Below are 25,668 nucleotides of genomic sequence, written 5' to 3'. Positions count from 1 at the left end.
TACTATGAAGTTTCGTAAAAAATTATATCCTAGAACAAAAAGTTCATATGCACTACTATTTTTTTCAAAGGTCAAAACATAGGGCTGTGTGGCATATTTTCAATATTTATATGCCTCAAACTAAGAGTTTAAACTTCTACTAAAATTCTGTACTACCCCTCCTTTCACTTTGAGTTTTCCTCAGAATTCTATTTGGCCGCTATCCATGCGTATTTATACCGGTAAAATTCCCAAGTTGTGTCTCTATGAGATGAAACATAGAGATCATATCTGGGAATCAGAAGGTAAACAAAACAAAATATCTATGAATATTTCATATCTCCCCAAAAGAGGTCTGGTTTGTGAATCAGCTGTATTTACAAAGTGCAACCTGTAGAAATAAAAATTCTGAGGAGGTAGTTTTGACTTAGACTATCATATATGAAGATTTAAAATGACTATAAAAAAGTATAAACCAACTTATTTTCATGTTTAGTCTTCCCACATTACTTTACTACGATCTTTTTTCAAGATTTTCTGGACTTTTGTGGATGATTCATTTTAGATAGAATCCTTTGATATATTCGCAAGGATTTAAATTTGATTATTTCTTTTATGGTTTACAGTATGCATACATATTTCTGCAACCAGATTGTGAAGACACTACTATAAATTCATCTAATAATAATGTGTTTGACACCCTTCAACCAAAATATTTCTTTTAAACAAAGATGTATATGGGTTTGATACACATCTTTACAAAAAAATTATGGTTTTCCATGCATGTTGCCAATGTTGTTTTGAGCAAAAAATATTGTAATATTGCCTAAACGTTAGTCAAAATTATGATTATCTTCATAAGCAAATACAATTATGATGATAATGGCATCATCAGTGTTTTAATGTGTCAGAACTTGTTAATTTTGTTTTTGTCAGATATTTTTACATGATTTGTTATCAAATGTTTACTATTATTACTGAAGTTAAGTTTCATGGAATTATAGGACCAATATTTACCCTTTGTGAACCTACTCCTTTGCAAAAAAGTAGCATTTATAATGATGGTTAGCACATAATAATGGATAGTTACTGCTATAAATTAAACACAAATAAAACAAACTGTCTTTCTGAAATGAAAATATAAAGAAGTGCAGTGGCCCAAAATTAAAAAAGATTTAGTCAGAGAAAATTATTTTTAGGGTTAACACCTTCTATATCTGTACTTTGCATTATACATAAATGCAATCTAGTTTTGTACAGATTTGGAAATGGGCAGACTTACAATACTTGACTGTGTATTATAGTTATGACTTATTGCTTTCAGAATAATGACTGAACTAATTAAAGTTATTTTTACCTCTGATGTTTAACTTTGTAGATGCTGTATGTTGGTAGCAAGCTGGAATTTAAGTGTAAAACTCTGCAGTTAAAGTTCCCTAATATTTCTTATCCTACAGAGATACTGGTTGTCATGACAATGGATAAACATGTTGGTAGGTACAGAAGTATAAATAGCTTCAATGCTGTTACATTAACTCGCTACATAATTATATGAAAAAGTGACTTTCAATGCACTATCTGTTTTGTAAAGATAAGGTGTGATAATTTGATGAAGAATTCAAATCTCAATAAAACATGATAATAAATTGCTTAATTAGGCAACACCTACGATAGCAGAGGGGCATTATTTTTTTCGGTCTGTGCGTCTGTTCATTCCTTCATTCGTTCATTGGTTCGTCCGTTCATCTGTCTGTCCCGCATTAGGTTGAAGTTTTTGGTCAAGGTAGTTTTTGATGAAGTTGAAGTCCAATCAACTTGAAACTTAGTACACATATTCCCTATGATATGATCTTTCTAATTTTAATGCCAAATTAGAGTTTTTACCTCAATTACACAGTCCACTGAACATAGAAAATGATAGTGCGAGTGGGGCATCTGTGTACTATGGACACATTCTTGTTTAGTGGAGTCTTCAGCGGGTAAAAATTTATTAAATTAAATATTTGACTTTTAAGTATTCAAACAGCACAGTCTTGCCACAAATGGGTTTCAGCAGTTCAGTTATAATGGTTGATCATTGCTGAACTAGAATACTGGCTGACTGATAGCCACTTTGCAGTTTAAAGTGTTTTTGGAATTGATTAGAGTTGATCAGTATATAGTCTTCAGACTAGTCCCAAAAATGGTTGCAAATCATGTCCCCAAGTTATTCTGGTTTGGTCTCCTTCAAATAAGGAAATGATGTTTAAAAATGTGTAAATATTTCCTTAATGGATATGATTAAAAAAGGTACCAGTAATTAGAATTGCTTTTAAAAAAGAAGAAACATCTATGTTTAAATGGGGTATTGAAATTTGGTCACCTGTATTTCTTCTGTCTAGCAGAAAGATATGTTGTATTTGTCTGTATATGATAGATAAATACAATGTACTCATAAATATTTGATTGCAATAAAATGTTAAATCTGATGATTCAATGTTAGATACATATAAAAGAACACTAGCAATAATTTTTAGAGGGTTAACCCATACAATCCATCTTTTCTCTTGTCCAGAAATAATTGCCATTGGCACATTAATCAAACAACAATCAATTAGTCTAATGGTAAGATTTTGTTTGATATGAAGTTTGGTTTTTGCAGGAGAAAAGTTTCCAGCGTTAAATCCCTCCATGGATGATTACATTAGTACAATATCCAAGCTTAGTCCAGACAGTAGTTACTTGTTAGCTGGTCAAGGTTATGTACAGTTGTGTAACAAGAAATTTATAGAGGCTAGAGATTGTCTTTCTAGAGGTAACATGTTTTGACTTACAATAAATATACAATAATGATTAAACATTTACTTTTGTAGAATTTCCTTAACTTGTGTATATTTTCTGTTATTAGTAAATGACAGAGTTTTGCTATTGAATATTTCATATGTCCTAATTTTTATCAAAAAAGTGGAATCTTTTACAAAAGTCTGGCATACTGTGGATTCATTTATTTTCATGGGTACCAATTTTCATGGAATCCACAAAAATTGGTATTTAATGATTAAAAATGAACTCACATTAAGTTATTTTACTGTTATGTTAATGTATAAAATAAATTGAAATTCCTACATCCACTTGACAAAACCCAGAGCAAAGAAACAGCACTTTTATTGTTGTTCTTCATCTCATGATGTGGTATCGTAGCTTTTATAGCGCATTTTTCTCAGCAACTTCAAGTCACAGCTTTTTGATATATGACAGCAAGCTTCATCTGGTTGTGGAATACCTTGTGATATGTTTACAGTTCTTTCAATATTCTTTTCCCTGTTTGCCAAAAACTCATACTAGTATCCTCAAAATGTTTAAAGTATCATGCAGGTAATGAAAATTTCTCAACATTTAAGTTAGCAATAGCTCACAGACTCTTTTGTTTTTAAAGGATAATTCCATAATTTGTTCATGAATATTAAGACCAAAGTGTTTTATGTTTGATGAGTGAATGTAAGTTAAGAATGTTTGGCACATTTTCACTCTGATATATAACACATTTCCATAGATACAGTTATAGAGTGCTATATCAGTTATATATTTTTTATTGGATTTTTCTTGAAAATGTAGAAAAACTCTTCAATTGATTTTTGTTGAAACTGTCAAAGAATTTTGACATTTAAATTAATTATTGAATGGATTCTTTCAAATCTTTTTATTGTGATAGTTTTGAGACGTATAATATATCATGTACATAAATTGGTCATCATTGCAGCCATTGATCAGCTTCCAAAAATTCCTTGTATACAGTATTACCATGGCCTTACTCTAAAACATCTACATGACTTCAGTGGAGCAGAAAAATCATGCAAGATGTGCAAGTATCTTAAAAACAAACTATTTTTCTTTAAAAAAAATTTGACAAAATTTATTTAGATTTTTATAAATATTAGATATTAGAGTATTTTCCAACTACTAAAAATAAAATCAAACTGATAAATAAAATGATATGCAATAATAGATAAATGGTTTACAACTTCATAATACAGTAGTCATAGCAGGGTCATTAAGACTGCTTTTCAGCAATAACATTCCCAATGATAAAAATAATTGAACTTCCAAATCTTTGAAACAATTTCCTTTCCATGAAACATATTTTTCATTTGGATTCAATTTCATTTTGTACTTTTTTGTAGTCATTTTATTTCTTTTCCTCTAAAACTAACATAAAATTGTGAGTTTTAAACATATGTTTTTATTTTAGGCTTGAAAACACTTGAAAGGAAAGATAGAGTTCTGACAATACCAGGGTCAATAACTAATACTGTTATGATACTACAAGCAGAGATGTTGTATGGGATAGGGACAGAAACTTCTTTACAGTCAGCACTGGAAATCATTCAACAGGTCAGCATAATTAACACATAATAAAAAATGGGTTATCCTATATTTTAATTAAAAGAGATATGGGGTAAACTTTAATGATCCAACAAAAAAGAAGTCATTTAGAGGTCAGCATATAACTCTTAGATAAGTAAATCAATGATATGTGTTTTTACCTGTCTTGCCATAAGCCAGAGCAGGTCTAGTATCCAATTAAGTCCATCCACCATTTTGACCTTCTGTTGGTCAGTCCGTCCGTCCGTACTTCCATCCAGAACATGTAGAACAGTACTGGTTTGTGTCATACATAATTTTTATAGTTGTCCTCTTGATTATAAATATTTCTTTTCAGGTTTCAAATGTGTGGAACTTTTAGTCATTTTATCATTACCGTTAAATTCGTTAAATAAGCCGCAGGTTTTTTTCTCTGTCATTGTCCCTGCGTGTTATACTCAGGTGCGCTTTATGTATGTATTTTTTTCAGTTTCAGGGCAAGCGTGAAAAAAAATATATATCTGTATTTTTTTTTATGGAGACCGTCAGATTGTCAAGTGCTTGCAGTGACTTGATAAATTGTTCATGTGGCATATTTTGTTATGAATAAAAATATATATACTTTATCATTTGTTCTTTATTTCATTGTTGGCTTACGGAGTTGATAACCATGTGTTTATTACATAAACAAAGAAAGATAACCGTGTTTGAAAGAGGTACCATACAGGATATTAATTGTGTATTTACAATAAATATGTAATTGTTTGTTGTTGTAATGTGTTTTTAAATAAAATCTTCTTTAGAAATAATAAAGGAAGTGATTGTGTTTCTTTCCAATATTTCAAGTCTCTTTTAATGACGATGGTGATAACCATGTGCTGAAATGAACCCTTTAAAGTGTTTCATAAACAAAGAAAGATAAGCGTGTTTGAAAAGAGGTACCATACAGGATATACTATTGAGGAGTAACTGCTTGTTGTTTTATTGTTTCAAAATGAAATATCTTTATGAAATATTGTAGCCACATATTGGTGTAAGAAATAAAAAAAATGAATATTAATTTTCATAATTCAATATGATAAGACATTTATATATCGCCGTCTTATTTGAATTCCCCTTTCCGTGGCCCATCTCACTTTCAGTTAAAAATAGACAATGACTTGCAGAAACTGAATGGTTTTGTTGCAGTTTTCAACCAAGTTTAAATTGAAAAATGTTTGTTACTTATAAAACTTAAACTTTTATTTTATAAACAACAATAAAATTCTTTAGATTTAATTTAATAATTTTTTTCCTGACTTATGGGTGAACAGTTTTCACACGTGGGTACAGGTAATTAAGTAGGTCATAATCAAGGTAAACAATGGCAGTTTTATGGCTTGGGTAACTTCTAATGAATACCTTTTCAAGATTAATTAAAATCCTTGATTCCAATTCAAACAATAAATAAGCAATCAACACCGAACTAATTTTAATCAAAACAACAAGGTTCAATGGACACTCAAGCTGTCAACACATGGCCATTGTTGACAAAAAACAACTAATGAATCTGGCATGATTAAAACAATAAGAAAATTATAATAATTTTATTAACATTTATTTATTTTAATATGAAACAAATAAATATATACAAAATGTCTTTCAACTTTCTCAACAATCTGAAAATAAAAATGAAACATGTTACGGAGTGAGTTACAAGAAGGAGTGAACATTCATTACGCTAAGGTCAGTAGAATGCATGTACGTTTTCTTCAGGGTGCGCTTTATATGCAGGTGCGTTTTATGTAAGGAAAAAAACAATCCTCACCCCCAAAAACGGCCGTGCGCCTTATTTAGGGGTGCGCTTTTTAATCCGCAAAATACGGTATAAGGTGTAGAGGGTAGTTATTTTTGTCATTGAATGGTGTAGAGGGTAGTTATTTATGTCATTGAATGGTTTAGGAGTAGTTATTTATTTCATTAAATGGTGTAGAGGGTAGTTATTTATGTCATTGAATGGTTTAGAGGGTAGTTATTTATGTCATTGAATGGTTTAGAGGGTAGTTATTTATTTCATTAAATGGTGTAGAGGGTAGTTATTTATTTCATTAAATGGTGTAGAGGGTAGTTATTTATGTCATTGAATGGTTTAGAGGGTAGTTATTTATTTCATTAAATGGTGTAGAGGGTAGGTATTTATGTTATTGAATGGTGTAGAGGGTGGGTATTTATGTCATTGAATGGTGTAGAGGGTAGTTATTTATGTCATTGAATGGTGTAAAAGGTAGTTATTTATGTCATTGAATGGTGTAGAGGGTAGTTATTTATGTCATTGAATGGTGTAGAGGGTAGTTATTTATGTCATTGAATGGTGTAGAGGATAGTTATTTATGTCATTGAATGGTGTAGAGGGTAGTTATTTATGTCATTGAATGGTGTAGAGGGTAGTTAGGGCCCCGCTGAATGGCGGACGCCCTATAGTGATCAGTCTGTCCGTCCGTCCGTCCGTCCCTAACAAATTGTGTCCGCTTTATATCTAGAGAACCTTTATGATTTCAAAGTTTATACTTGACATGTATATTAACCAACACCAGAGGGTGTGTCATAATGTATGTACAACTTCCTAGGTCAAAGGTCAAGGTCAAAAACTTTGGTTTTAGTTGACAACCCCATGTCCTATGATAAAGATCGTGTCCGCTCTATATCTTGAGAACCGTTATGATTTCAAAGTTTATACTTGACATGTATATAAACCAACACCAGAGGGTGTGTCATAATGTATGTACAACTTCCTAGGTCAAAGGTCAAGGTCAAAAACTTTGGTTTTAGTTGACAACCCCATGTCCTATGGTAATGATCATGTCTGCTCTATATCTTGAGAACCGTTATGATTTCAAAGTTTGTACTTGACATGTATATAAACCAACACCAGAGGGTGTGTCATAATGTATGTACAACTTCCTAGGTCAAAGGTCAAGGTCATAAACTTCGGTTTCAGTTGACAAACCCATGTCCAATGATAAAGATACAAATTTTTTACCACACATTATTCACAGCGGGGCCCACAGAGATGGCTCCCATCTCAATGATATCTAGTTGTTTTTGTCATTGAATGGTGTAGAGGGTAGTTATTTATGTAATTGAATGGTGTAAAAGGTAGTTGTTTTTGTCATTGAATGGTGTAGAGGGTAGTTATTTATGTCATTGAATGGTGTAAAAGGTAGTTGTTTTTGTCATTGAATGGTGTAGAGGGTAATTATTTATGTCATTGAATGGTGTAGAGGGTAGTTAGTTATGTCATTGAATGGTGTTTAAGGTAGTTGTTTTTGTTATTGAATGATGTAGAGGGTAGTTGTTTTTGTCATTGAATGGTGTTTAAGGTAGTTGTTTTTGTCATTGAATGGTGTTTAAGGTAGTTGTTTTTGTCATTGAATGATGTATAAGGTAGTTATTTATGTCATTGAATGGTGTAGAGGGTAGTTTTTTTGTCATTGAATGGTGTATAAGGTAGTTATTTATGTCATTGAATGGTGTAGAGGGTAGTTATTTATGTCATTGAATGGTGTAGTGGGTAGTTATTTATGTCATTGGATGGTGTATAAAGTAGTTATTTATGTCATTGAATGGTGTAGAGGGTAGTTATTTATGTCATTGAATGGTGTATAAGGTAGTTATTTATGTCATTGAATGGTGTAGAGGGTAGTAAGTTATGTCATTGAATGGTGTATAAGGTAGTTGTTTTTGTCATTGAAAGGTGTAGAGGGTACTTAGTTTGTATGTGTAACAGTTTTCATGCAAAATTATGCAAACTTTGCACAGTGATTTCACACAGATTTTGATTGTATTACCCCAAGTTTCTGATGTGTGGAAGATATTCATTTTCCCATGTCTTTATTCATTCTTCATCAAATTAACTACTTATGATTTCATTGAAAAATTTAGTACTTTTTTACTTAAATTTGATAATTTTAAATTAATTTTTGCTCCTATTAAATTTTAATTTTTTATGACATGTTCCCAATATTAATTTTACAGTTTTGGACGATGATATTCCTTTGGCCCCTTCATACTGTGTGTATATTTCACAACTTGTTCAACATGCCTGTGTCTGCAGTCCAGTTTTATATTTCAATGAATGTAATTTATGTATAACTGGTAAATTGTTAAGTCAGGGATTTCTTTACCGCAAGTTAATTAAAACCTTTACCAAATTCTTTCATAGATACCAAGATTTGGTTTGAAAATTTGGCTGTACCTGTAGAATTCTTATTATCACATCCCAATAATTACATTAAGTAGTTTATAAAGCCCATATATTTAGACACGATCTGTGTAAACTAATTGATCCTCTGAATAAACTTTTTCTTAAAGGTTACCAATTGAACACTTTAGTAAAATCTTTGAATATTGTTTTTATCAGTACTTACATTGATTTTATTTTTGGGTAAAGATTGCATGAAATGCAATCAAAACCCTATGGTACTGACTTGATATCTATATCTTCCAAGGTTGATCACTACCTTTCATAGTTCAAACAAAATAATGCAGTGAAGTGATTCTTTAGATCTTATCCAGTCAATGTCAAGCAATTTATTAATGATATGTTATACTTTGATATTCAAGTTACAATATGATGTGTATTTGAATTTCTATACTTACAAGAAGAATTTTCTTTATTAAAATTTACAGAAGTAATGCATGGTGTATGAATCTGTGATAAAAATAGGTTCATCTATAAATGTACAATCATAAACAAAGGAAGATAACTCCAACTCAAATTTATAATTTGCCTAGCTAAATACAAATCAATGTTTTGTTTTAAATTCACAAAATTGCAAAATGAAAGCAATCTTTACCCTTCAGTGCTCACAAGCACTTTGATTGAAAAATTAAAATATAACTAAATATATATTGCTATATATATACAGTTATGAGAACACATGATCCTATATCCTGTCGATACTGTTTACTTATATTTTGGCATTATTCATGGTCATGTGTTTCTGATACTGTTTATGACATCATTACACTAAATCCGTTGTATGTGTACTGATTGATACTTTAGTCTGGGATGTTTTTGTACCTTGTACAGATCGTTTGAGTTGAGCCAAATGCAACTGATTTTTACAGTTTGTTCTTATGTTGTACTGTTACACCACTGTCCCAGGTTAGGGGAGGGTTGAGCACTTTCAAACATGCTTAACCCCACCACATTCTTTATGAGGGAACATGTAGTACAGTGGTTGTCATTGATTTATGTCAGTCATATTTGTTTTTTTGTAAATTATTTAGTTTTAAATTAGGTTGTTAGTTTTCTCATTTGAATTGTTTCACATTTTACATGTCAGTGCCTTTTATAGCTGACTATACGGTATGGGTTTTTCTCATTGTTAAAGGCTGTACAGTGTCCTTTAATTGCTTAATACCACTTCATTTGAACTTTGGTGGATAGTTGTCTTATTGGCAATATCACCACATCTCCTAATTTTTATACATGCAACAAGAGATATATTTAGAAATAAGTCTAAAGATAAGAGCTTGCTAAAAAAGTTTCCTTTATGATTGATGTATGCCCACATCTCTTAATGTCATACATTATCACCATTGTACTAACTATTAAAGGTGTTTTTATGCCCCCGCCGTAGCGTGGCGTCACTTTTACTGTTCTGGAGTTATGCCCCTTTACAAATTGAAAAATTGCTGAATTTTTCATTTTTGTTCTCTAACTTTAGTTTTCCTCAACCAAATGTTATGAAACTTATAAACAATGCTTATTACCACAAAACTCAGATCAAGTTCAAATTTGGGAAGTGTCACTTTTACTATTCTTGGGTTATGTCCCTTTATAATGTTATATGCAAGCGGGGCATAATCTGTGTCCCATGGACACATTCCTCAATTATTTAAAGGGAAACTTCGCAAAAAAATGAAAAATTCATATTCTGTTCATTATGTATAAAAAAGCACAAATTCATAGATATTAAAGTTTTATTCTGCAAGTTAAGAGATCACCATCGATTTTAAATTTAGAGTATCAATTCTCCGCATGCGGCCATTTTGACATCCTCCCCTAATATTGACCACGATATATCTATAAACCACAAAGGACCAAAACAAGCAGTAACCTTACGTAGCCGTAATTGAGTGTCGATATCTTGTCAAGCCTACGGTTGTTTTATCCGACAAGGAAAGCAGTTTCCCGGGTTACAAAAAAGATTATGATAGACATGGTTGTGCAACCTTTCCTAACTAACTTGATACGGAAAATGTAATTTTATATATATTATTTTTTAAATAACTAGTACTAATAGTATGGTCTGTCGTTTTGAAACTGTTTTGTTTACGAAGTATTTAAAACAATAAATTGAAATTAGTTAAAAAGTCAAAGTTATAAATAAGTGTTCCGTGTAAAATTGTTTTTGAAAATCTAGTTTGTTCATAATTGTTTTATGTAATAAACTTTTTAAAATAAATTCGGACCTTCCCTTATCTGATCACCAGAATGGCTAAAGGAATTGTTCCCAGAGGTATTGTGAGGTGACACGTACAGGTATTCAAGCGATTTCCTGTCGGGCTTTAAAACTGTTATTACACAATTACATAAAACAAGTTCGTGCATCACTTCTTTTCTGGGGGTATTGATCAGTGTACACGGCCGATAACATGTAACTTCCATTTTGAATCTATCAGGTGTAATATACAACTTTGTATAGCGTATCCGATAGTGATATACTAGTCATTGCTAAACTCATACGCTTGTTTATAAATAACATGTTTGGTGTAAAGAATGATATTTATGAAAGTTTAAATAATAAAAAAAAAAAAATTTGATGAAATAAAAATCTATTTACATATTTTCCAAGGGTAAATTGGGGAAAATGTAAGTATATACCCGTTGTCAATAATTATGGACATTTTGAAACATACAAATATTGATTTAACAAAATGTGCGGCACTTGTCGATCATTGGTTTATACGCCTAGATGGAAGGTTTAATACGGAACTATGGATAGTCGCAATATAGAACTAATATCATACAAGTATATTGAATATACGAGAGAAACATCCAGAACCAATCTGATTTAAATACAGGTCGATATCTAACTTGCTTTGGTTCATCGAAGCTATAGACATAGTAAAATCACAGATTTATATTTCAATAAGATTATTTCGAACAGTTTAAGAAATTCGTCATCATCACATTTTCCTGGTCCGACATGCATGTTATATATATATGCCACTGGACGTGCACTAATGATCCCCAAAAGCCTATTTGAAGAAATAAAGAAACTTCACTCCAGATAGACTGATGGTAGTTGTATTAACGTTTGGTCAGCTAGAGGGTTGATTTATTTATTTAGTTAGCTTGTAGGGGATTTAACCACTCTTAATATTGCACTTATGCATTAGATATTAAATGACAGTACCGGTAATATAAGAGAAAATATAAATACAAAAAGTCGCATATCTGATAGAAAAGGACTCACCATGAACTATAGGATTGTACGTACGATTGTCATTCTAAATGGCATAACGGACAGTCATTTAAATGCATGCATGTACGCTGTGATAAAAAGGGGTGTCGCAGTTGCAAAGTATTCATCATAAATCTATTTCAAATTTATTATTTCCTGTTATTTTTATAAGTTAACGCAGAGACATGTATACACTAGATCTCTATTTAACGACAAGCAACTATATAAATATCCGAATCTGATGTGACTTACCGTTCATCTTTCTTTTTTCTCATTTTATTTTTATTTTTGCAGGAATATACACATTGTAAGATATACTGTTCCTCGATTTCGGGGGGGGGGTCTGAGGTCATGTCTATCTATCTATGATTAACCTTGACATTTCCGGGTATAACAGAGCTACTTGTATATTACCTGAATGTGGTTGGGTGACGTCCCATGAGGTCTTACGTATACATGTTCATATTTATAATGGTTTCTGATATAACAATTAGGTTTTATAACATTCACACTTCTGCATGTTCTGTATACCAAATTCGTATCTTTTTTTCAGACCGAATGAGGATGTGAATATTTTCCAGGATCAAATTCATTTCGGGATTTTTTTTATTTCTTTGTATTAAATCTCAGAAATTTACAGAATATACTGCTTGTCCGCTTTAGGAGTTTTCTTGTCAGTTTAAACAGACGTATATATGTCTCTGGTTTAGAGTGGGTTTATGAATGAATGATAAGTCTTACAAAGGTACAAGATATCAAGCACATTGAAAATTGATTTCGACGTTCTGTCTCCATTTAAAAAAGGAAAGTTGGCGTTAGATTGATTCTGTTATTTTTTTTAAACATCGTTGGTCAAATAGCTTAAGAATTATATAAATACGTTGTGAGATTTATAATATTTTAATAAGGGCATTCCTGATTAGGTAAATGAAGATCGCTTTGGACGACAAAACTATATTTTTGTAACTGATAATTTTCTCTGCACATTTAAATATTCAAGGTTACCGATGATAATTTAAAATAGTACTGTTTTGATATATACGCTCGTTTTCGTGTGCCATTTATAATATTTATATAATTATTTTATTAAAAGTGATTCAGAATTTTGATGTTACAACAAAATACTCACTTATTTATTTAAAAACTGAGCAAATGCAAAATGTTAAAAAAATATATATATAATGGCGATTAAGGTATTTTGCCACCATATTCCTCCCTTAATAATTAAAAAAAATCTGCCTCATACCTGCAACGGTGAACCCTTGAGGACAAACACCACTCTAGTGAAGATCAAAGGATTAAAATTACATAATGCTAATCTTTTAATTACCGTGAATTTAACCACGCCTTTACCAGGTTGTGTCAGCATAATACACATGCATTGTATTTACACAGTACTAGACTGATGCAAGGATTTGTATAGTAAGACAAATCCTCGACTGAAGTAATAGGGGAGAATACAAACGTGAATTTCTATTATACTATCAGTTATATATGTTGTTCAAAATATCCGTCGAAAAAAAAATCATAAAAAAATTCTATTGTATGATTTGCTTTTATTACTATAATCATATCAGAAACCCTAAAAATATAAATCGTAAATTTTAATTTAAAAAAATGCACGGCTAATCACTTTTCTTTCTGAATTGTTAGTTGGTTAATAGCTACACCAAAAGTCGTTGATGCGCTTTAAATCGCGTTATTAGATGATTAACGAACAAGACTTTAAATGAGATTAATCCACTCCCGGCATGCAAAAAGACTTAAACTACGTCACATAAGTCAGGAAGTTTGAATAAATAGAATTGATAATTCCCAATTTTCTTCTTTATTACTTTTCATATCCAGATAAAACTTGGTGAATATGTTTTTAATGGTATTATGAACATAATAAGATGATAAGTAAAAAATCGCGAATTTTCCCTTTAACACTCAAATTATGTCATACCGATGAAACAGTTTAATCCGAAATTAAGAAAAAAATAAGCTATGGTTTTTGCACTTTTTCAACAAGCAGCCATCCAACCTCAATAACTTTTTAGCTTTATGAATGAAAAAGGAAGAAACATATATTTTCAGTTTTTCCTTAGCCCAAATCTCTTCCCAACAGGCATAGTGAAAAAAATAAAATATGTGATTTTTTTCATATTTTAGGAGGAGACTCTGGTTTCATTTTTAAAATAAAAATGTCACTATCTGCTTTAGATTAATTTCCAGAAAAATACTTTACTTTTTTACAATTCTAAAGATGATATAAGATACATGAAAATGAAAGATAGCGATGTCTGCAAAAAGATGATGCATTTCTAGTGTGGTTTAGGCAACATACATTTAACTTCAAGGGGGTTATGTCAAAAAATTTACATACGTATAATGCAATCATGTCGTCGTCGTTGTCCGAGGACACATTTGGTTCCGAACAATAACTTTAGTTTAAGTGAATGGATCTCTTTGAAATATTACCAGAAGGTTCAATACCACAAAAGGAAGGTTGGGATTGATTTTGGGGGTTATGGTACCAACAGTTTAGCAATTAGGGGCCAAAAACAAGCATTTTTGTAGTTTACAGACAATAACTTGTGTTTAAGTGTATGGATCTCTCTGAAATTGTACCACAAGGTTCCATATCACAAAGGGAAGGCTGGGCGTAAGTTTGGGTGTAATTGCCCCAAACGTTCAGGAATTAGGGGCAAAATAGGGGCCAAAAACAAGCATTTTTAGCTTATGCCATCACTTTGCGTCCGTCGTCGTTGTCGTCTGTCGTTGGCGTCGTAAACTATTTCAAGAATCTTCTCCTCTGAGACTACTGGGCCAAATACCTTTAAACTTTAACTGAATGTTCATTAGTGTATCTAGTTTATGAATTGTAAACTAAGTTTTGATCAATCAACAAACATGGCCGCCATGGCTAAAAATAGAGCATAGGGGTCAAATGCAGTTTTTGGCTTATATCTCAAAAACTAAAGCATTAAGAGCAATCTGACATGGACTTAAAATGTTCAATAGGTCAAGATCTATCAGCCCTGAAATTTTCAGACGAATGGAACAACTCATTGTTAGGTTGCTGCCACTAAATTGATAATTTTAAGGAAATTTTGCAGTTTTTGGTTATTATCTTGAATATTATTGAAGGTAAAGATAAACTGTAAACAGCAAAAGTGTTCAGCAAAGTAAGATCTACAAAAAAGTTTTTGTATGACTAAAATTGTCAATTGATCCCTTAAGGAGTTATTGCCCTTTAAGGACAATTTTACACAATTTGTTCATCATGTTTGCTAACATTTAAAAATCTTCTCCTCTGAAACTACTGGGCCTAATACTTTTAAACTTTAACTGAATGTTCCTTAGGGTAATTGGTTTATAAATTGTATCGGAAGTTTTGATGCATTAACAAACATGACCACCATGGCTAAACATAGAACATAGGGGTCAAATGCAGTTTTTGGCTTTCATCTCAAAAACTATCTGCCATGAAATTTTCAGACCAATTGGACCACCCATTCTAGGGTAACTGTCAGAAATAGTTTATTTTTATGAAATTCTACTGTTTTTGGTTATTATCTTTAATATTATAATAGATAGAGAGAAAGTGTAAATAGCAAAAATGTTCAGCTAAGTAAGATCTACAAATAAGTCAAATGATCAAAATAGTCAATTGACTCCTTAAGGAGTTATTGCCCTTGAAACGTTTATTTTTTACATTTTTTTGTGCAGGTCTGTTACTTTTTAAAAAATCTTCTTCTCTGAAACTACTGGGCCAAATACTTCAGAACATTAAATGAATGCTCCTTATGGTATCTAGTTTATAAATAGTATCCAAAGTTTCGATCCATCAACAAACATGGCTTCCATGGCTAGAAATAGAACCTAGGAGACAAAAGCAGTTTTTGGCTTATATCTCAAAAACTACAGCAGTTACATCAAAAGTGAAAGAGAGTTAAATTGATAAATGGGTCATGATCTATACTTGCAAAATACTTAAAAACTTGAATTGAATGTTCCTTAGGGTATCTAGTTTATAGATTGTATTTTCTGGGATTTGTTATATTCAAAAACTTTGCAGCAGTTTCTAAAAATAGAACATAGGGGTCAAATGAAGTTTTTGGCTTTTATCTCAAAAACTAAAGCATAAGAGCAATCTGAGCAAAACTGACAGGTGAAAGTGTTAAACAGGTTTAGATCTACCTATCAAGTAATCTTCAGACCAATAGGACAACTTATTGTTGGGTTACTGTCCAGAAATAGTTAATTTTTAGGAAATTTTACAGTTTTGGGTTATGTATTATCTTTAATATTATTATAGAAAGAGAGAAAGTGTAAATGACAAAATTGTTCAGCAAAGTAAGATCTACAAATAAGTCAAATGCCTGAAACTAACCTCACTAGCCAGGTGAGTGATATCAGGCTCTCATGAGCCTCTTGTTCTAGTTTCCAGACAATAATTTGTGTTTTAGTGTATGGATCTCCCTGAAATTGTACTACAAGGTTCAATACCACAAAGGGAAGGCTGGGATTGAATTTGGGGGTAATTGCCCCAAAGGTTTCAGAAATTAGGGGCACAAAGGGGCAAAAACAAGCATTTTTCTAGTTTCCAGACAATAAATTGTGTTAAAATTTACGGAACTCTCTGAATTTGTACATTTTTCCTGAAAAGAAAATAATCTTCAAAATTTCAAAAAAAATTATGGGGGGGGGGGGGGGGGGATTTTTTTCCCCAAATTTCTTTTAAGGGTTCATATTTTTTTCTTCAAAATTTTTGAAATTTCAAATTTGAAAATGTTTTTTTTTGGGGCGGGGGATTTTTTTTCAATTTTTTTTTGGAGGTTCATACTTTTTTCTTTTAAGATTTTTCAAAATTTCAAATTTAAAAAAAAATTTTGGAGGATTTTTTTTTTTATTCCCTCGCCGTAGCAGAGGGGGCATTAAGTTTTACTTTTGTCTGTCCGCACATTCCAAAGTTGGTTTCTGTTCTCTAACTTTAATTTGCCTCAACCAAATGTTATGAAACTTATACACAATGCTTATTACCACAAAACACAGATCAGGTTTGAATTTTGGTGGCGTCACTTTAACCATTCTAGAGTTATGCCCTTAACAAATGGAAAAATTGCTGAATTTTTCGTTCCCATTCTCTTACTTAAGTTAGCCTCAACCAAATGTTATGAAACTTATACACAATGCTTATTACCACAAAACACAGATCAAGTTTGAATTTTGGTGGCATCACTTTAACCATTCTAGAGTTATGCCCCTTTACAAATGGAAAAATTGCTGAATTTTTCGTTTTAATTCTCTTACTTAAGTTAGCCTCAACCAAATGTTATGAAACTTATACACAATGCTTATTACTACAAAATACAGATCCAGATTGAATTTTGGTGGTGTCACTTTTATTGTTCTAGAGTTATGCCCCTTTACAAATGGAAAACTTGCTGAATTTTTCGTTTCAGTTCTCTAACTTAAGTTTGCTTCAACCAAATGTTATGAAACTTATACACAATACTTATTACCAAAAACTCAGATACTCAGATCAAGTACAAATTTGTGTAGAGTCACTTTTACCGTTCTTCAGTTATGTCCCTTTATAAATTTATATGATATGCAAGGGGGGGGGGGGGGGGGGGGGGGGGGGGGGGGTGGCGGCATCATCTGTGTCCCATGGACACATTTCCCATTTATTTCATAATTTTTTTGTTTTTTTCCCCAAAAATTTTACATTTTTGCATTGATTATTACAGATTTATATTTAAAAGCAACAAATACTGATATGGCAGGAGATACACACTAAGCAGGGTGTGAAAATTATTATATATAACAGATTAACTAAGTATTGTGCAACAGCACAGTATTGCGCAATAGCACGGTATTGTACAATATCACAGTATTGCGCAATAGCAAGAAATCTTCTATAGGAAAATAAATACAAATCTTTTAACCAATTTCAATGGGATTAAATTAAGTCTTTAATTTTTGGGGGTTCTAACCTTGTATTACTATTTTGAATATTGGGTCCCATTTTTAAATTGGTCTACATTGAGGTCCAAAGGATTCAAAATTAAACTTTGTTTGATTTCACCAAAAACTGAATTATTGCGGCTCTATGATATGCTGAATCTTATTGTGCATTTAGATTTTTTTTTTTTGGGCCCTGTTTTCAAATTAGTCCATATTAAGGTTTGAAGGGTCTAAAATTAAACTTTGTTTGATTTCAACTAAAATTAAATATTTGGTGTTTTTTTATATGCTGAATCTAACCATGTTGTTAGATTTTTGATATCAGACCATACTTGGTAAATTAAATGTCACATTTCAAATTTTTAAGATCTTTGACCACATTTATTTTGTGTCAGAACCCTATATAATGTTAAAAATTTGATCACAGTTCAAATTTAGACAGTATCAAGCTTAAATATTGTGTACAAACTTGCCCGACCTCTGTGATCGTATCAGGCTGCGCTCAGCGAAGCATTTTATTATATATTGGTTTGAAATATCTGTCAACAGTTGTACACATTTTTTTTTCAACAACAATCAAACCAAATATTTCTTTTCTTTACCAAGTTGAAATAGAATTTTTGTTCAATACTAAGAAAATAAAAGATGCGTGTATTCCTATGAAATAAATAGCAAAAAATAAACCTGGTTTATACAATATATTCATGGATATTCATGATACAACAATCCCCTCTATGAGTGTTGTATTTAATATCTTTTAGTCATAGGGTTTACAGGAGGGGATCGAAGGCTAGTGGAAATGGAGGAAGCAAAAAAAAAAGATATTTTTTTTTAACAAAAGGGGGGGGGGGGTCATACACCCTCTACCCTCCCCTGAATCACCACTGGTTTAGTTGAAATGCATTTATATATCTTTGTGTCAGCATACAAAGTTTACAAAATCATCTGCAATGTAAGTAGACAGAAAATGAGTTTATGTATATGAAAATGCATTATGTATATTTCAAGGAATAATGCTTTGATTATTTCTTTCCATCTTGATGATTTAAAGGATGTTCGCTCCTCTGTTTCAAGATACCAAGCTTTTTAAAAGACTGTAATGAATTGAAAGTATATAAATAAAGGTGCTTAAAAAGCAGAAAAAATGAAAGGTCTGTGTCCTTGTTTTTGAGATATAATCAATTGAAAATTTGTCGAGAAATGATTCTCTCTAGATTTTTCATACATTTAACATTGGCACCTTTTATCTTTCAAAAACTATGAAAAAATAACAAGGATTTTATAAGATTTTCAAAAATGGCTTTTTAAACTATATGTCATAGAATTATGAAAAGAAAAGAAGGGGGTTAGCCGGCAAAAGTTTTATTGGATAAAACTTGAGGATTCCGACTATCTGACAAAAAGTCAAAAACAAGAGTAGTGAACGTCCTTAAATCATTTTGATAAAAGTCAGGTATGTAAATTAAAATATGGTTTTAAGCATTTCTTGTTATGCTTAGGATTTTCTAGCAACTCTTGGATTCAATTTAAAAAAAATGAATTTTAAAACACCTTAACTAGAACAGTTTTTTTCATAGTTTTGTAAAACAGAATATTTGTTGTTGGCCAATGATGTGTCAAGTTAATTATTTTTCTTCCCTGTGGAATCTTAATATTTTTCACTTCAAAATACTCTCTTTAAGTTACATGGTTGTTCCCTAAGTAGATGATCAAAACATGCACAATCATTAGATACATGTATTCAAAGCAATATCTATTATGGATGCTGCATCTTCATTCTCTAGGGATATCTTTTCCCCCATTCTCTTTCTTTCCCCAATTCTCTATGATCCTCTATGGATATGTTTTTCCACATTCTTTAGAGATATCTTTTTTCCCATTCACCAGGAATACTTGTTTTGCCTAATTCTTTAGGAATAAATGTTCATTAAGATATTGTTTGATATTTATTATAATTCCAGAATATTAAATATATCTGTTATTTACCTGTACAAGAAATGATTTGGGTTATCTTCCTTGATTTTTGATGTTTAATAAATATTAATAATATTTATATTCAAGCTCATATTTGACAAGATAATTATGAAAAAGCATATGTTTTAAAGACTTAATGTATAGGGGTTAGCAGTGTCAGATAAATGATGACTTGAAAGTGTTAATTGCAGTTATTTGGAACTAAATTCACCTATATCAGAGACATATTGAGGCTTTTTTAAATAATAATTTAAAGTTAATGGAGGTATGTATTGTAGAGGCAATGGCAATGCATCTGGGGGCTCTGATGTCCAGGTCACAGCTCTGCATCTGACATTGTTTCTCGTCATATTTTTTGGTGAAAAATTTCACTTTAATCACAAAAAGAGGAAGTTAAAGAGGGTATTAATATGTCAAATAGACAAGTACTGAGTAATTCATTAACTTCTCAAGTAAATAAATGAGGTGTAGTCCAATTCAGTTTCTATATCATCACAGACAACAGGATATTGAATATTTTAATTACACCAACATACAATACTTTATAAATATTTTTCAATATTTTTTCAAGCAGTTGCAAGAATATTGATATATCTCAGCTACAAGAAGGAATTAGGCTCTTCCCCTCTGTCTAGATTCAATTGATGGGTTCCCAGATTACTCTCTAATTTTATATATATGTCCACAACCAGTTTTAAAGACTTACTGATGCAAGGGATATAACTATCTTCTAGAGTACTGAGAACATTGAGAGGAAAAATCAAATTAGACCTGAATAAAACAGCCAAAACCATTTAAGGATGTTCAGTCCTGTGTTTCAAAATAACAAGCTTTTTAAAAGACTATGTAATGATAGCATGAAAATAACAGAACTAAAAAAAGTAGAGAATAATGACAGGTCTGTGTCTTTGTATTTGAGATATAATTGATTGAAAATTTGGCAGGAATTGATTCCCTCTAGATTTTTCATCCATTTAACATTGGCATCTTTTCCCTAACAAAAACTATGAAAAAATAACAAGGATTTTATAAGATTTTCAAAACTTTGCTTTTTAAACTATATGTTAAAAAAGTTATGAGAAGAAAAGTAGATTCCGTTTTAATGATTTAAAATAATGATAGGGTCACTGACTTCGTTTTTACAGTATACATCTTTCAAAGTGGTTTTATATGTGAAACTAGAGGCTCCAAGGAGCTGGTGTCGCTCACCTGATATTTTTATTTACAATTGATGCATGAAATAATGCAACCGTTATACATTTGCTTTAGTTTCAGAGATATAAGTCAAAAACTGCATTTTCCCCCTAAGTTCTACTTTTAGCCATGCCTAACATGTTGGTTGGCAGGCAGGTTCATCGGACACATTTTTAAAACTAGATACCCTAGTGATGATTGTGGCCAAGTTTGGTTAAATTTGTCTCAGTTGTTTCAGGAGAGAAGATTTTTGTAAAAGATTACAAAAATTTACGAATAATTGTTAAATTTGACTTTAAAGGGCAATAGCTCCTTATGGGGTCAATTGACCATATTGGTCATGTTGACTTATTTGTAGATCTTACTTTGCTGAACATTATTGCTGTAAACAGTTTATCTCTATCTATAATAATATTCAAGATAATAACCAAAAACTGCAAAATTTCCTTAAAATTACTAATTCAGGGGCAGCAACCCAACAACGGCTTGTCTGATTTGTCTGAAAATTTCAGGACAGATAGATCTTAACCTGATGAACATTTTTACCTATGTCAGATTTGCTCTTAATGCTTTAGTTTCAGAGATATAAGCCAAAAACTGCATTTTACCCCTATGTACTATTTTAGCCATGTCGGCCATCTTGATTGGTGCGCGGGGTCATCAGACACATTTTTTAAACAAGATACCTTAGATTGTGGCCAAGTTTGGTTAAAATTGGCCGAGTAGTTTCAGAAGAGTAGATTTTTGTAAAAGATTACAAAAATTTATGAAAAATTGTTAAAAATTGACTATAAAGGGCAATTACTCCTTAAGGGGTCAATTGACCATTTTGGTCATGTTGACTTATTTGTAGATCTTACTTTGCTGAACATTTTTGCTGTTTACAGTTCATCTCTATCTATAATAATATTCAAGATAATAACCAAAAACTGCAAAATTTCCTTAAAATTACTAATTCAGGGGCAGCAACCCAAGAACGGGTTGTCTGATTCATCTGAAAATTTCAGGGCAAATATATCTTAACCTGATGAACATTTTTACCCATGTCAGATTTGCTCGAAATGCTTTAGTTTCAAAGATATAAGCCAAAAACTGCATTTTACCCCTATGTTCTATTTTTAGCCATGTCGGCCATCTTGGTTGGCAGGCGGGGTCATTGGACACATTTTTTAAACTAGATACCCTAGTGATGATTGCGGCCAAGTTTGGTTAAATTTGGCCCAGTAGTTTCAGAGGAGAAGATTTTTGTAAAAGTTAACGGACGACGACGGACGACAGACGACGGACGCCAAGTGATGAGAAAAGCTCACTTGGCCCTTTGGGCCAGGTGAGCTAAAAATAACACAAAAGGTCAAAATAATCTTAGCATCATTGTGTTGCAGGCCATAAAACATTAATTTTTGACGTTTTTCACTATCAACTAGGTATCAGATTGATTATTAGACAAAAAACAGTCGGTGACCATATGATTATTTTATATCATTAAAACAGAAATTTGTGTATCAACAACATATAGTTATTGTAAGAAAAATCTATGTATTAGAAATTAGAGATTTGATAATTTAAAGACAAATTTAGGAAGGTTTTTTGCCGATTTTATGTCCTTTTTATACAAATGTTCTATATTGAAAGAAGTAATATTTAAGATAATAATAGAGATAAATTTACTTTTTTGATTTTCAGTTATAGTTCAACGAGATAATCTGTGACATAGCCCATTTACTGTTCCTTGACCTTCAGGTTTAACTTTTTCAGATATCAGATGAGGTTCCTACAGATTTGTTGAAAGGTCAGATTTACCTGAAGTTGAATGATCAAGATAACTGTGAGGTATGTTTGTTGTTTGAAATAAATTTTGCCTCATTATACCAGCCCCCATCTAGGAGATTGGACCATGTGAACCTTTTATTAACACCTCTACTGTTCTGCTTTCCATTAGGCAATGGGGATATCAAGTGTTACACTTATACCATATGTTTGTCAAGTTTGGGTTTTCTTTTAAGAAATTATAATAACCCAACAGTAGTCTTTTGAAATTTGAATTCTTTTATGGGACATTCAAATGCTGGTGATTTTCTTTTTATGCCCCTAGTTTTTAAAGTTATGGTCAATGACCAAATCATTTTATTCAAAATTGGAAATGTTGTTAGGAAGTACAAATGTATACAGATAATTAACATTTTTAAGAACATAATAACTTGTCTTTGACCTATATTCTATTTCTTTTTTGTAGAAGTGCATCCATGGTGACATTCCTGAGATGATAGCATTAAGTGGGTGCTTATTGTACTATAAAAACAACTATGAAGAAGCTGTAGTCAAGTTTGTATATTATATTATTGTGGATAAATACCATTTAAGTTTTACCCTTGTCTGTCTGTATGTTCGTCCGTACTTCTGAACGTCCCATAATTAGTCTCCGTTCTCAAACTTTAGTTTGCCTCAACCAAATGTTATGAAGCCTATACGTATGCTTATTACCACTAAACACAGATCAAGTTCGAATTTGGGTGGCGTTACTTTCAGAGTTCTTGAGTTATGTCCCTTTATAAATGGAAGAATTGTAAATTTGCCATTTACTCAATCTAACTTTAGTTTGCATCAACCAAATGCTATGAAACTTATACACATGCTTATTACCACCAAACACAGATCAAGTTTGAATTTGGGTGGCGTTACTTTCAGAGTTCTTGAGTTATGTCCCTTTATAAATGGAAGAATTGTAAATTTGCCATTTACGCAATCTAACTTTAGTTTGCATCAACCAAATGTTATGAAACTTATACACATGCTTATTACCACCAAACACAGATCAAGTTCAAATTTTGGTGGTGTCACTTTCACTGTTCTCAAGTTCTGTCCTTTATAAATTTGAATTTGGTTGATGTCACTTTTAACATTCTCGAGTTATGCCCTTTATAAATTGAAAAATTGCTGAGTTTGCAGTATATTTGCAAGTGAGGGCATCTGTGTCCCATAGACACATTCTTCTTTTATTTATACCTTCATTTAATATCATCATATCAGTTTTATTGCTGTGGAAAACAATGTACCCGTTGTAAACCCACAATATTAGGAAACATTATTAACATCAGAGTAGATTCAAACCATAGAAAGTACATGTATTATTTACCCGTAGTATGTCAGTATTGAACCTTGAACCTGGGATTTTTATGCCCCACCCAGGGGCATTATGTTTTTCGGTCTGTGCGTCCGTTCGTTCGTACATCCATCCGTCTGTCCGTCTGTTCGTCATTCCGTTTGTCCGTCCGTTCGTCCGTCTGTCCTGCTTCAGGTAAAAGTTTTTGGTCAAGGTAGTTTTTGGTGAAGTTAAGTCCAATCAACTTGAAACTTAGTACACATGTTCCCTATGATATGATCTTTCTAATTTTAATGCCAAATTAGAGTTTTGACCCCAATTTCATGGTCCACTGAACATAGAAAATGATTGTGCGAGTGGGGCACCCGTGTACTATGGTCACATTCTTGTTTTAAGAAAATTAACTTGCATTTAATTCTTGATAAACATATTTTTTGTAAAACATAATGAATATTTTATAGATTTAAAACCAGTATTGAAACAGATCCTAATAACAGCTGGTCAATGTTTTGGTATGCTAAGTCATTATGGGAGAAATATAAGTACAGTAAAGAGAAGACAGACATTGAAACTTGCTACATGTCATTGCTAAAGGTAAAGCTGTCCATTAGTCTCTATGGTTTTATAATTGAACAGTTCTCTTTCATGTAATATATTTGTGGCAAATAGCTTGAAATCCATCTTGATTGTGTAAATGAAAGGAGTAGGTTGGACAAGGCCCCAATATGGCCCATTTTTCTAGCTAAGAAATCAAATAAGGAATTATTGACCAATATAACAATGAATCATAGCTTAAACAATTAAGGAAGGAAATAGTTCTCTTTCTTGAAATTTAAAAATCAGCATTTTTCGCGGCAACTGATAATTACCAATATAGTCTCTTGATAGTTTTTGCCAGGCTTTTACTTACATGCCTGTCTAATGTGACTTATTGTAAGATGACATGCTCAACTAGCTCCTCTTTGTAGAAATTGTGAATTATGATTTTAAGTTGTATACTGATCAATAATAAGATATAATATAATAAAAAAAAAACTATTCATTGCAAATATGTACATATATGCTTAGCTTCAGATTATTTGAAAATCTTTGTTCAGATGTTTGTGAAAATGAGTTTCCTTTACATTAGTACAGTGCTGGGAAATGACCAAAACACAGTATTTGCATCATTTATATAAGAACTTCTGGTGGTCTTGAGCATCAACCATACACCCTACTGTATAACCACCTCTACCAGTCCCAGTCTTCAGATGGTTTGTGTACATTTCAATTTTGGCTAGCTATGCCCCTCTATACCATACTAATGTCTTATGAGCTCCGTAGTAAAATAGAAAGACAGTCAGATCATAATAATTTCTAATCCAAACTAATAGAAAATCTATTAATGCAGCATGCATGAACTAATAAAATTGGGAATGGAAATGGGGAATGTGTCAAAGAGACAACAACTTGACCAAAGAGCAGAAAACAGACCAAGGCCACCAATGGGTCTTCAATACAGCGAGAAAATCCCGCACCCAGAGACGGGGTTCAGCTGGCCCCTAAACAAAAATGTGTACTAGTTCAGTGAAAATGGACGCCACACTAAACTCTGAAACACATAAATGAACCAAAATCAAAAAAACAAACAAGACTAACAAAGGCCTGAGGCTCCTGACTTGGGACAGGCGC

At 31.8% G+C, this 25,668-nt stretch overlaps 1 protein-coding gene across 1 annotated transcript in view; it reads left to right on the top strand.

The window, feature by feature from the left end:
• The window catches only part of LOC127735522 (tetratricopeptide repeat protein 37-like), a 61,594-nt gene that overhangs the window by 11,976 nt on the left and 23,950 nt on the right, over positions 1-25,668 (top strand). The window contains exons 8-14 of the mRNA XM_052245704.1: positions 1,358-1,472; positions 2,621-2,773; positions 3,719-3,820; positions 4,208-4,350; positions 22,653-22,727; positions 23,131-23,219; positions 24,459-24,591. Coding sequence (XP_052101664.1) covers positions 1,358-1,472; positions 2,621-2,773; positions 3,719-3,820; positions 4,208-4,350; positions 22,653-22,727; positions 23,131-23,219; positions 24,459-24,591 — 810 coding nt within the window. The remainder of the gene's footprint in view (positions 1-1,357; positions 1,473-2,620; positions 2,774-3,718; positions 3,821-4,207; positions 4,351-22,652; positions 22,728-23,130; positions 23,220-24,458; positions 24,592-25,668) is intronic.

This window comes from Mytilus californianus, unplaced genomic scaffold (assembly GCF_021869535.1).
Source record: "Mytilus californianus isolate M0D057914Y unplaced genomic scaffold, xbMytCali1.0.p SCAF_3, whole genome shotgun sequence".
Taxonomy (NCBI): Eukaryota; Metazoa; Mollusca; class Bivalvia; order Mytilida; family Mytilidae; genus Mytilus; species Mytilus californianus.
This window is presented reverse-complemented; position numbering and strand designations above follow the sequence as displayed.